Source organism: Nematostella vectensis, chromosome 6, assembly GCF_932526225.1.
Source record: "Nematostella vectensis chromosome 6, jaNemVect1.1, whole genome shotgun sequence".
In the NCBI taxonomy this organism is placed as follows: domain Eukaryota; kingdom Metazoa; phylum Cnidaria; class Anthozoa; order Actiniaria; family Edwardsiidae; genus Nematostella; species Nematostella vectensis.
Window position 1 is genome coordinate 4,307,396 of NC_064039.1, and position 14,284 is coordinate 4,321,679.

At 36.8% G+C, this 14,284-nt stretch overlaps 1 protein-coding gene across 11 annotated transcripts in view; it reads right to left on the reverse strand.

Annotated features, from left to right (window-relative positions):
• Positions 1–1,535: 1,535 nt before the first annotated feature.
• LOC5506694 (probable G-protein coupled receptor No18) overlaps positions 1,536–14,284 on the reverse strand; it is a 30,371-nt gene continuing 17,622 nt past the window's right edge. For 7 of the 11 annotated variants that reach the window (XM_032375115.2, XM_048728552.1, XM_048728551.1 and 4 more), the window contains 2 exons: positions 14,178–14,261; positions 1,536–4,042 (listed from right to left, as the gene is read on the reverse strand). In XM_032375115.2, the coding sequence (XP_032231006.2) occupies positions 2,541–3,524 (984 nt within the window). In that variant the 5' untranslated portion in view covers positions 3,525–4,042; positions 14,178–14,261 and the 3' untranslated portion in view covers positions 1,536–2,540. Of the gene's footprint in view, positions 4,043–5,571; positions 6,007–10,584; positions 10,919–13,754; positions 13,871–14,177; positions 14,262–14,284 lie in introns of those variants that run through there. The other 4 variants (XR_004294449.2, XM_032375120.2, XM_032375121.2 and 1 more) reach the window with 4 other exon arrangements.

Below are 14,284 nucleotides of genomic sequence, written 5' to 3' on the forward strand. Positions count from 1 at the left end.
GCATAAAAGTTGACCTTTAGGCTTTTGGCTTTTTTACTTCCGGTTGAATATACGGTGGAAGGTAATATAGGTAATAACACTAATTTGGTGGATTTTGCCCTTAAATAAGATGGTCTTTATAGATTTCAATGGCTACGAAATATATAGCATCGAAAAAATTGATCTCTTTCTTTAGAGGTTTTATAAGGAGCAGGTTCTTCTGATTCATCATTACCAAATGCTCCATAACCTTCTGGGTGTTGATTATTTTGCTGTGCGAGTTTTATCTGGTGCGTCGGCAAAGTGACCTTGGATGAACTTGGAAAACCACAGCATTTTGTGTGATGCAAAAAAAAAAATTGAATCTAACTAAGTTAGAGTAAATTTCTATCAAAGATCTTTTGCAGTGATGTGAAGAAGAGATCAACTTTTTTGATTAAACATTTTTCGTAGCTGTTAAAATTTAAGGTCCTTTTATTTATGTGCAAAAACCATCAAATTAGTGTTAAAACCTATAGGGTAAATTTACTTCCGCTGTATATTCAACCGGAAGTAAAATTGCAATCCCCATAATATCAACTTTTAGGCCGAAATGGGCTAAGAGATGACTGTATTTTAGAGGGGGCACGTGAAAATATCAAAACCTGAAAACATTTTTGCCTCGAAACCTTTTTAATATTTTATTCGTTATCCAGTTCTCAGAGAAGATCAAAAACATTTATTTGCCAAAAAAAATTTATTTGCACTAACAACTTTTATGTTATTATGATGAACTCTTATAACAGACATACACATTTTTTACTTTTAATCCTTGTCTGAACAACTTTTTTGAGTTATAATTCTGAGATGAAAAAAGCTGTTGTTAAGGTAACATTATATAACATATGGAGGGAGGTGAATGAGTGGGTTTTAGCTCCAATATATTCATTCTAGTAGTTTCAATCTGAGTAGGGAGGAGGTTCAGGCACTGCCCCTCTCCCCTAAACCACTATGTGACCACACCCTATATTATTTTTCTGTTCACTATCCTTCTTGGATATTCAAGTCGAAATACCTACCTAGCATTGAATGGAAAGTTTTATAAAAACTAGGGCACTAGCTTTTAATTGCATAAAGATTGGTTTTATTTTTGATATCAAAATATCTTATTATTAAAACTTTATCATTATCCATATATTATTCCATGCTCTAGTAAAAGATTTGGGTCCTTTCAGTGTAGGATTGATTGAAGTGATTCAAATGAATTTAGTTTGCTGCTGAAGTAATTGAATTTGCTGGTTGGTTTTGACATTTTAATTTTATTTTTTATTTATTTTTCATTTTAAGGTTTGTCACTCAAATCAGAGCCACTTGATTAATGTGATGGACCATTTAGTACCACACAAAGGGAAGCCTTAAAATTAAGGTTTATTTTGAGCAAGATTATTTTTGGAATTGTATACCATAATGATTTGAATAAGCACCCTCCTTTAAATAAATAATTTGAACTCAGGTTTTAATAAGTGCCCCCCTCTCCTGCTTATAAGAATAATATCCCAACAAAAGCACCAATTGAATGGTGTAAATCTGCATTTTATTTATCTTGCATTGACATTCTCACATTACAACGACATTGTCTTCGATTTATAAACAGCATTTTTACTGTTGTTGCAGTTTAAGTTTTGTTCGATTCAGAAGCTGTTATTTCCTGCTGAAATGAAATAAGTACCCCTTCACCAATAAGGGCCACCTCTCCAATAAGCGCCCCCTCAAAGACCTGAAAAATTAAAAATAGCACCCTGGGAACTTATTTAAATCATTACGGTATTTACAAATCAACAATACAAACACACACAAAAAATATTTATTTAAAAAAAAAGATAAAAGCTTTTGATTGATAAATCTTTGAAGCCTATACAAACTGTGTCATGACTGCAGGATATAAATAATGAACTAATAATTGCAAAAAAAAAAACATGTGGACATCTCTCTATTGTAATGAATTAATTATTTACAAACTTGTTGGTTGTTTTATTAATCAGGGCATGGGCTTTTTTCAACTAAATATATGTGAAATTGCATTTGGAAAATGCAATTTCAAGTGAAATATTTAAGTGAAATATGAAATTAAAAGAAAAAACTCATAATCTAAAACCTTATTGTAATGTATATATATATATATATGAAAGTTCTTCCGATGGAACAAACCTACAGCTCAGCACGTGGTTGATGCGATGTGATTCAGATTAGCGTTGTATGACATCATCGTTGAATGTCTTTATCACGTTACGTAACATCTCCATTAGCGTTGCGTGACATCATCGTTGAATGTCTTTATTGCGTTACGTAACATCTCCATTACCGTTGCGTGACATCATCGTTGAAGAACTCTGTAAGCGTTGCGTGACATCACTGTTGAATTGTCTCCATTAGCGTTGTGTTACACTATTGTTTAATGTCTCCATTAGCGTTGCGTGACATCATTGTTAAATATCTCCGTTATCGTTGAGTGACGTCATCGTTGAATGTCATGAGTAGCGTTCCGTGACATTGTTTAATGTCCCCATTAGCGTTGCGTGACATCATCTATGAATGTCTCCGTTGCTTAAATAGTCAGAGACGTTTAACGTCGTACCTGACGATTTGGAGCGCTTCCTGTGTCTGCTGTAGCATAATCGCCGACAAAGGATGTTTGCAAACGCGCCTCGGAACTCCTTATTCATGCAAGCGTACACTATAGGGTTGTAAAACGAGTTGCTATAGTGCATCCACTTTACCACCATGACAGTCGTCGGTGGAATACAGTTATCCTCACCGCAGAACCCCCAAACTAAATTAATAATGAAAAATGGTCCCCAACTAACGATAAATGTTCCCATCACCACGGCTAATGTTTTTGCCGCACGAACTTCCGTCGAGAGGAAGAAATTTCGCACGCCTCCCTTGACAACAAGCGCAATTTGGCGAGCTTGGTATCTAGCGGCTTTAAAAATGAGATGATAGCTGAAGCACATGATAAACAAGGGAATGAAAAAGCAAGAGATGCTGATAATAAGCTCGTAGTATGGCCTCTCAAGCGTGTACCAGATGATTTTCACAGTGCTCATGATAAACGCAAAGATCCAGTTGAGGACGATGATGTTGATAGCGCGCCGTGACGTCATCGTGGTATGATAGGTCAGCGGATGCGTTATGCAAATGCACCTCTCGATACTTATAGCCGCAAGGTTGATGATAGACGCGACGCCGCACAAGATATCTACACCGGTCCATATTCTTTGTAACGTCTCCGAGAATATCCAGTTCGGTCCGGTTAGGAGGTAGGCGGCCCATATAGGCATCGAGAAAAGGGAGACTAAGATATCGGCTATTGCGAGAGACACAACGAAGTAATTTGTCTTTGTGCGTAGCTTACGGTAGGTCTTGAAGGCCAATATGACCAGGATATTGCCAGACAACGACATAATCATAATGAATAGCAGAAATAAAAACGACGGAACCATGAAGGACGCCTTGAAGTGCGCCGGTCCAGTCGCGTTGTTAATGTTGGACGTGTTGTTTGTCATCTTTGTCTGAACTATCAGCCGAAGATTTACTGTGATTGCATTCGCTATGTTGTGACGAAAGTCGCGATACCAGTCTTAGATCGTCTCCGGTTTATCAGCTTTTTATTAAAATTTAGCTTCAACAAACGCTTTTCCCGCCGTGCAGCCTTTACTTGCGTGTATTGCGCCTGGATCTGGCCGTCAGCAGATGGGTCCGGCTCCCTTTGAACTCTTGCCGTTCGATTCACCTGCTCTTTCAGTAAATTGCCTTGTATTTCATATACAACTGTCTATGATCGAAGCAGATTGTTTGTCTTACATATGAAGTTCGAATTTCCTCCCGTTTGCGTCTCTAGGTTTGGTTCAATTCTGCGCTTGTGGTCGATCCCTTAGCTCCATTGACCGCACAGAAACCATCTGGTCGAATGAACGCGCAGAGTGGAATATCCAAGGGATTAGAGACAGCCGCAATCCGCTCGCCAAACTGTCACAACTTTCCCTCCTCCTTGCTCTTGCTCATTTCTTCGCGGGGTCGGTCACTAAAAGAAAAAAAGAAAACAAAGAAGATAAGGCTACGAAGAGAAGCACGCATCATCCAATCCCATTTAAAAGATTGGCCCTCGACAGAAGTTTTTTTTTCTGCCTCGTGGATACACCCGCAAAGCTAGAAGTTGTTTGACTAGCCAATGTAGAACCACCAATCACTGCGGCGAAGTGCCTGAGGTGCACGATCAGTTAGAGGGATGAATAGAAATCGATGCGGCGGTCCGGTGATTGATCACTGTTGATATTTACGGATTTTGTCGTCATTTCTTTGTGTAGAGAAACACATTGGATGGGGGTATTGGAATTAGATATCTATTGTAACTACTGAACAAAATTTTACAGAAGCTTAAATGCAACACATGTACTACAATAGTACGAAGCTTTAGGAATGACAGGATGGTAATTAGAAGTGATCATTTTGCGAAATCTCTAGTAGAATCAAAAACAGCTTAGGGCTACGAAAGCTGCGCGAATAACATCGAGGGCTTTACATAAAAGCTACACAAACATGTTTATTTGATATTCCCATATACAGTACTTGGTGTGATAAATCTTCTAAATAATGTTTGCTAACCCTTATAGTGATAAGAGCTTTTTCACTTTTGAATGAGTGCTTTAAGGGTATTTTTCAATATTTTATTCAATCTTTAATTTCTTTTAGCTGCAGGCTACTAAGTGGAATTACACAATATGCATGTTATACTATGATGCCATGTTAGCTATTTTTTTTTTCAAATTCTGTTTCTACAAGAATTTTGAGAAATGTTGTAAATGATGTGATTATGATAATAACAGGGTCCAGAAAATCAAAAAATCATACACCGGGTGCACTGCAATGTAGACACAATTTTCAATTGATTTTCTTACAGCTGTTACCAGGGAACAGAAAACGCAAATAAGCTTAATCAAGCCGATTCCATCATGATTCGAATAAAATATTTATTCTTAGCAGATATATATAGATCTTTTCTCAATCAGTGAAATTGAAAAAAATGTTTGCCAGAGAAAATTGTGGCCATAAAAAATATTGATAAGATTTGCCAAACACAAATTCGTCTATTGTCAGTCAATTAGGTACTATATTAGAGATTCTAGATATATTCTGTTTCATAAATTGTGTTGGTTTTTCACCGAAGTGTGATTTTAAGCACTAAGTAAACCAGTACTTGAAAAGATTGAGTGACTTGACAAACATAGCAAATGCATAGCAAATAAAGCAAATGGTCTAACCCTGTTTGCTCAAGTTACCTGTGAAAATTGATTGATCGCGAATAGACGCGAAGCTTAGCATACCCTCTTAGCATTCAAAACCGGCCTTTTAGTCTCTCTACTGACGCTAATTTTTATAAACGTTGTCAGCAAATGCTATAGATAACACGTTCACACACAGCTAATAAAATAAGATGTTTGAAAATTTTGAGGGCGCGCCCCTCTTGAAAAAATATATTTTATGTCTGTGATGTGAATCGTTGGGTACGATGAAAAAGAGCGCTTCTAAGTGACAGGCAAATTGGAAACAAACCTGCGTTTTGGATGTGTCAATAGTAGAGTCGGCTTCCCTCACACACATAGCTCTACAATGCGTAACGATCGTCTCTTTATACCATACTTGTTAAAACAAGGTTAATCTAACAGCCAATCACACCCGAGGTACATTTTTTTTGTCCTTGTCGCCAACGGCCATATTTCGTATTCTAGAAAAAGGCTACCCCATAAGAAATAATGCCCTTGATCTAACTGCGGGGAGGTTGTTATTATTATGGTATATATGGTATTATAAACCGAAGTAGTCTAATAGAACCGGCGTGGTGCTATACTTATTTGTATGGTTCTCATCGCAGTCCATTTTAAAAACATAGCTTAGGTGATAATGAACTGTTTTTTCATGGAGTAGACTTATAGACATTTTACGAGGTTTTTAAGCTAACGGCATAATCCTTTGATTATGTGCGCTTCGTTAATGTCCAATTGATTGGATTTTTTCCCTTTATTGAAAGAGAGCTCTCTATAGAAAAATAGAAAATAACCTTGAGGCATTTGTATTGCCTTTTCTTACCCGCTTAACACAGAAAACGAAATATAGTAAAAGTGATTGTTAAATGATTGCTCTGACACAATACAAATCCGCATCCCCTGTGTTCTTAGAATCAAATTCTACTTGAACCATTATCAAAGTTGTCAATTGGTATTATCCTCAAAATTCGTGCGTTTGGGGGCTTTCATGCTCTATATTAATCTATTCAGACCATTTAAAAACAAAGAAAAGCATTTAAATTTCTCTTTCAAACCTATATTTGATGAATCCTAATCGATTGGGCACTTGCGAACACCGAAGCCAATCGATCCGAGATTTCCTTTTCTTAGAATTTTTACAGGAAAAGTATTGGCTAGGTATACCCATACAGGCTGCTTCACACGCACTGATTATCGGACCGAATGTTGGCCAAAGTATATGAACATGCTACGATCTGTCGCATGCACATGTCACATGATGCTTCGGTTTGTAAAGAGGAAAACCTCATGTCCGACACTAAAATTCTGTTGGGTATTGCAGAGGTCGAGATGATACCCAAAAAACTTGCACAAAATTGGAACGTCAAAATGTCGAATGAGAAATAACGTTGCCAATTTGATTACCGTTTATATCGTTTTACATAGTTTGAGAAAAGGTTCGTTTTTTTTCTTGGACCTAAGCAAAATTACTTATGCATGAGGAACATCATATTTTAATGACTATGCACCTGTAATGTGGACAAAAACACCTTACATCACACCAAAGTGCTGCTAATAAGTCGTTAAGTGGCCCCTAATTACGCCATAAAACTACAGCAAGCCGCGATCTTTGAGTCCTTATAAGAGCAGAGTTGTCTGATTGGGGTTCCATCTATACAGCTGTAAATATTTCCGCGCCTTGCCTCGCACTCTCTACATTTCCTGCTCTTTTTCGTAGCTCGCAGGCAAATTGTCGCCAAGATTAAGTAGAAAAACACTTGTTCTTGCACTGGCAGCGATAAATGGGTTTTTGTTTTGACATCTTACAGTTTCGATTATAAGCATCACCGCTTTATTGGGACCAAGTCTCTCCTTCTTCGCATTATTAGATTACTACTCAAAGATCATGTACTCTTTTTTTTACCCGCCAACCCCATAAAAATGTATCCTAAGACATACCGCAATTATGTTTCACTGGTTTTCTCCTTAAAATAGCACAGCAAGTCCTTACAGCTATTTTAATCACTAAAAAGAATTATCGAGCCTTAGTGCAATATGCTATGAGTAACCATATGACCATTTTTCCTGCTCAGCTACGGAAAAACCGTTTTCGTGTAAGGCTAAGAATACTACAAATCTTCTTTCACAGCTTAATGTGAAAATCATTCCGCTGTAGTCTTGGAATTCCCGTTATTGTTGTATTTGGAATAAATATATAAAATCCTGTTACTGAAATTGTATGGGTGTGCCGTAATCGGCTCTTAGGCGCAAACAATCTTAATCTTATTATCTATGGATTTTAGTGCTTAAGTTTTTATAATGATATTTCAACAAGGAAAATATAAGGAAAAGAAAATTGGTTCTGGAAAATTGAATTTGATATTACTTTCAGTTTTTGTTGCCATTTTCGTTTCTCACATTCCTTTTTGAGATGTATTTGTTTTGTGTGTTTTTTTTTAATGTCTAAGGACAATTCATGGGATTTTGTTATGAACCATTTTCTCATTATTATCTTTGATCTTTTTTATTCATAGACTAAAAAAGAACAGGAGAAGAAAAAGAACTCTAAATAAAAACAATGTTTTGTTAATGGCCACTCGAAGACGCCAATTCCTTTGGCTACTATTTATGTCCATTAATTCTCATTTTTTTTCATTAGAAATCATTTTCCCCAAAGCCATATGAAATTTGTTTTTTTTAGGTTCCCGAAAATGCAGTTTACTTTCATTCTTAAAGCAATCATGTCTCGGAGATTTTAGTAGCAAATCCAAGCTCAAATCAGAGTAGTATTTAATCTATATTTCCTATTTTGTCGGATTCTTAATCGGTTTCCGAGAAACCGGATGAGTAAAATACCTGGTTCGCGCTAATTATTTGCTATCAATAAATAAAATCGGGACACATTGAGTCTATAGATGTAGACAAATGGAATACAGACACAATACTAGAAATTGTTGCGCTTGTATCTAAAGCTTCTTAAAATATTACACAAACTTCAAAGTGCGCAAAAAATAAAGGTGTGAGTATCCGAAGGGTACTGTTGTTTTCATCGTAAATAACCATTAAAATAATTTCTTGCTATATTAGCTATCTTTCTTTAAACTGTGTATATATGGCCACGGTAGCGCAAGTGGAATGGTCTCCTAAAAGAATGATATGAGTAGCCCTCAAGGTCTAACTAATAGAAAACACAAAATCTCCCACGAGATTAGATAGTTCCTTCTGCGAGAAAAGACTGAAAAAGGTTTTAGTAGAAGACAAAATACTAGATGAAAAAAATGCATCTGTCAGAGTAAGCTTATGTACGCACCCCTGGGTACCACGTGTGTGATGTCTTTTCCTAAGCGCTTATTGCTAGATTATAACGTGACTCGAGGAGAGAATCAGCCTTACACTGAAAAACCTAACAAACAACTCCATTGAAGCCTTTGCACTTTTTATGGTATAATCAAACACTATAAATCGAAATCGGTTCCTTAAGAGACTAATTTTAGTAATGTCTACCCGGATATTTTGAACTCTCTGCTAACTCTAGCTGACTTCAAGTTCCCTAGAGACTAATTTTGGTCATTTCTACTCGGATAACTCGAAATTCCTGCTAACCCGAGCTGTTTGTTATCTATATCTTTAGAGTTAATGTTAATGGGCTTGTGCTTCAGTTTCTAGTCTCCATTTTTTTGCTATGCCCATCATAGACCAGTCACTTGATAAATACTATGCACACACACACAATCCATTTGTTCAGACTGCCCCCGCACATGACACAGTGTCACTCCGCCCATTTCTTCTTTTAAATTTGACACCTCCGAACCGCAATAGAACTTTGCAACTCTGTCCTAGTCTCCTTTAACATTTACCACAGCAGTACCGCAATTGGAACTTTGCAGCTCTGTCCTAGTCTCCTTTTAACTTTACCACAACAGGACCGCAACAGAACTTTGTAACTCCGCCCTAGTCTCCTATAAACATTACCACAGCAGGAGCATAAGAAATATATGTAATTCCTGTCTTTACACGCTAAATAAATGCTATCCCTAATTTTAAACGAAACATTTTATGGGTATTTTCACAAAAGGGTCGAGACTATCGCTAGTCTGGTGACTACCTTTTGACACGCCATAGGTGATCTATTTGCGTCATTCATTCCTAGGATGAAAGAACGTCAGATTGTTTATCCGATCTACAAAATCCCGGGGCTTAAATCCAGCTTGGTATCAGTGGGCAGACTAATCGTTTCTCTTGACATCTGTAAATACAGACGTTTGGTTTCTCAGGCACACGTTTGCCTGGGATTAGAAGATGGGTTATCGTTACGTTGTCTTTCGAAACCTAACATATTAGTTTTTCAAGCACGTACGTGCTGAAAGGAAAGGTACTAATGCATTGAAACTATAAATTGCTTGAGAAGAAGGGAGAGTCTAATATCGGAAATTGGCATTTTGGGTTTCATTATAAAAAGAACAAATGCTCTCTTGTTTGGGAAATCGAAATTAAGATGATAGTCAATAAAAAATATTATACACACCTATTTCAAATACGGTTTGACAATGAGAAAACATGGTCCAAGTAAATTCGATTAAAACAATCCTGTTTTCTTGTATAAATCTCATTTTTAACTTCAAAAGTTTCAAAGTAAATTTGATTGCTCCACTGAATGTTTTAACGCACGCAATAGTTTTTTTTAGCCTTGGGTTTCAGGTATTTGCATTTTTTTTTTCATTTTCATATAGTCAAACTAAACCAAAATAAAAAGTTGAACGAATGTTGCCTTTTACAATCATGGGTGAGAAACTGGGTAATTTTGATAATCATCCAAATAACACCGATCTTTAAAGGATTCTAAACATACCTAATTCATGATGGTATTTGTTTTGTTCAACTTTGCTTGAACGTTTTAGTTAAATAAACTGTTTTTATATTCATTGAAACAAAATAATACTGAACACTATACTCAGTTTAAATATATATATTTATATTTATGTGGTTATCTATGTATCAGTTTCAATCTTTCCGTCCAAATGCTCTACATGCATTTCTTTCAAGAAGTTAAAATTTGATCTTAAATTTTCGTCAATAGTCTCTAACTTTAACGCTTTTCAATTAGATTTAAGGTTGCAACTAAATTCCCACCTTTGACTGTTTTTTGTGTAGGTTGCGGTGTGCCAGCTAGCTAAATAAGCCTCTTCATTTGTCTGTGCGGTTATCATCTGTTATATTTTATGTCGTAGTTCTCACTCACCCTTCGCGCACGCCGCGTTGCACTAAGTTAAGCTTTCTTAATATACCAACATGTATTTGCACAATTGGCCATCAGCCCACTCACCCGTTCAAAACCACGGTTGTTTGAGAGTTCTCTTCACGAATGTGAACCAGCGGTCTAAGTGTTGTCTTAACCGAGACAATCGCTAGAAAAATGCTGCCTTGTTTTTCATCGTCACTTGCTTATCGATCCTCTGATCACAGGCGCAAAGCATAATTGCGCTCAACAAGTCGAATTAATCTAATTACTGTCATCTCCTGTAATTACCCTTTAAGCATCACACCGGCTGTAGTTGAGACGCACTGACTGGTCTATGACTGCCTGAATCAACACTGGAATGATTCTGGGGCTCACTAAACGGCCTTATAATAATATTTAAAACACTTTGCTTAACCTTAAAGAGAAAACAACTATGGGAACCAGGGAGCCGCGCCCATAAAAACACCAAATCTTTCTTGAAAGAATAGTTAATGCGTGATTCTAAGGAAAGATCAATACCCCCTCCCCCCATTAAGCCCCCTTCCACTCCAGCCCCCCCACCCCCCTCCTCATGAAAGGGCATGGGGTATGGGGCATTTTGTTTTGGGGGTGGGAGGTAGAGAGGGGGGTTGACGACAACAACAAGGCTTTATCTATATTTTGTTTTCTTTTTCCCTTTAGAAAAAAGTGCCATGCAGGATGTAGTTTTACAAATTTTGTTTTTCTTACATTTCGTCCAATTAGATGACCGGTATTACTATAGTATATTTTTATAAACGATAGCGCAGCACATGAGGTCATTGAAATACTCATAGTTAACTGCACAATCGTCACATTATAGTTTCCAACATTGCTGAGAACAGAAGGGGGTAACAATAATGGTAACTAAACGCAAAGTTAGTCTCGATTCTCAGGTTCGGAACTCTTTGACCTTTTGTTGAATGATTTTCCATGCTCGTTTCCAATTAGTAAATGAAGTATAACTTTTTTTGATGGTTTCGAATTTCGGATTTCGAATTTTCATCACATTATGCGTCCTCTAATATTGAATGTAAGCAATAACAAAGGTGTGGCTGATCATGACTCTTTAAACCTCAGTTCATCTACTATCTCTTACATGGCCAGAGTCTGCGCGCACGGGTTCAAGAGGGTGTTCAAGGAGGCGAGGTCTACATATCCCGGTCTTACCCTCTGTTGGATCAGCCGATGTTTTCTACTTCAAGTCCAATATCCTTTAAAATTAACTGTTAAATCAGTAGTAAGAGCGCTATAATATATTTCTACCGGACAATCGACAACAGTTTACAAAAATTAAATATTTATCTGTCTCCATATTATATTGTTTTTAATTCTCGCAACTTTTTCTGTAAAGAACGGGCCTCTGATATTTTTTAGATGATAAAAAATACTCTGATATTTTTAGAGGATAAAAAGTCTAAAATACTGTTGAATTAAATACGTTCAAAAACTATAAAATTAGATTCGGTAAAAAAGCATGAGTTTGGGCGGTTTTAGATAGTAGGAAGTTTAGCGTTAGCTATTCTGAGAGATGTTGACACTTTTGTATGCAGTTATGAACTTTAATTGATGTTTCATACTACAATTCATTCTAACAGCGAGCCAACCATAGATGATTCAAGAAGGGACTAGTTCAAGGGGGATTTGCGATTTGAGAGAACTGTTTTAAAAGAGGTTATCCTATTTCGTGACAAAGAGGAGAGCTTTCTAGATCAAGTATGCAGATGTGGGGAATAGCAATACTTAACATTAGAAAACTTAAAAAGGCGAACGAAACGGACGAATTATTACAGAATGTAGAGAAAACGCAACGCGAAAAGATGTTACAAATAAAACAGAGATGGAAGATAAATGCAACTTAAAGGGATGACAAAAAAGAAGAAATATTTGCAAACGTGAATTTCTTCCTTTTTGGGGGCAACACACACAAAAAATCAAAAAAATTCATGTATTGGAAACCTTACTTTTAATAAAAAGCAAAAACAAATAAGGGGAAACGCCTCTCGATAGCATCAATACATTACTTCCAATCCTTAAAACATTCGGGCAATTCAATGTAGTTAAGAGGCATATATCAATAGGAAACAAAATAGTACAGACAAAGAAAAAAAATGACATAGACGTTATATTCAGAAGTGTTTTTACTACACATTAGATAAAGAAATGTGATGAACAATTGAAAAGAACACCATGAACAATTGAAAAGAACACCAAAGAGAAGCGATTATTCGCGCCATATCCGGACTCAAAGAGTTTTATTTGTTTGTAGCTGATATGATTATTTTTTTCAGGAAACGAGGACTTGGTGAGATTTGGGTCACGTAAAAAAACACCATTAACAGCAATGCTCCACTTTAATGTGAAATCGAGTAACGGTCCATTCTAAAATTGCATATAGCAAGCTGTGTTTTGGGGCCAAATGTCTATGCAATCACAATAGGGACTCTAATGTACACAGCAGTGAAAAAAGTCTCACATTGCAACCAGACAAGGCTACCATAGCTAAGCTGGACAAAGCTGAATCAGTGTGAAAGTTCACAGTGGAAACTATATTTATATTTTTCAAGTACTTACGCATAAGGTGTTTCAGCTTGTTGAAAAATGAAAGCACTCAATGTATATAGTTTCTTAATTAGAAAATCCCATGATATGGGAAATAGAGGGGCTTTTAAAAGAAGCTTTCAATTAGATTGAATCTGTTGCTGAGATAATTTAATGGCCAAGTATTATGCTCGCATCACCCACCACACACATTAAGGTCGCTAATGTAAAAATAGCATTAAATTGTATTCACTTAGACGCAGAATGTTATCAAAAACATTATTAACATTTCTGCGTTTGTTGCATTGTTATTATTTCTCACTTTTATATTCTCTGTTAAGCGCATCTAAATACAATTCCTAGTACTTGCTGTTGTCTTTTCCCCTATTTCTCAATGTCTAAATCTTCAACCTGGCTTTCATGGTTGAAAATAAAATGAAAACCTATAGCACCATTCTGTCTCCTAAATCATAATGCCAATAAATTGATCTTGCGATATTAAAAAAAAAACTAAAACGAATTCAGGCCCTGCGGGTTTGCAATTTGGATGCTATTTGGAAATTGTAAAATGTGCACTACCATCGACCGAGAGCGGTTTTCTTTCTTTTTAAGTGTTTTCTGAAGTAAGCGTTTCTTACGGCGGCCCCATTTGCTGTCTTACCGTTTGTTGTCCTCCCTATTCTACACAAACCTACCTGGGGCAACGAGGTATGTTGGCCAGCATGAGCCCGGAAAAAGCTAGAGCGATACCTATCAAGAGTGCGCCGTCCGCAGAGGCGACGGGATTTGCCGCTAAATTCGTAAACATTGCTGCAGCCATTCAACGGCTGATGGCGGTAACCCTAAAGCATTCCGCTAGCATGCTTAGCAGGAGTCAAGCAATTTAGACTTCGTTTGGGTTCTAAATGAGCGAAAAGATGGAGTGTAAAATAATAAGCAGGATGCATCAGATAATTTGTGGAAGTAATTTGTGGATTAGTTTATCAAGCTGAACGTGCTTCTGTCGCGGTGTCTGTTCTTCTTCCATGAATTTCTTACCCCTTTAAATCATAACACCATCGAGAGCCCGTGCGACACCAAGTCGAGCGATTACAGACGTTAATTTGTGCGGTACCTACCTAACTGTTACTCGTTACGTTTTTTGTTCTTCGACAAAAATGTTGTCATCAACTGCATATATCTCCTTTCAGTCCACCCTCGAGCTGAAAGAAAAAAGACAAAAAGA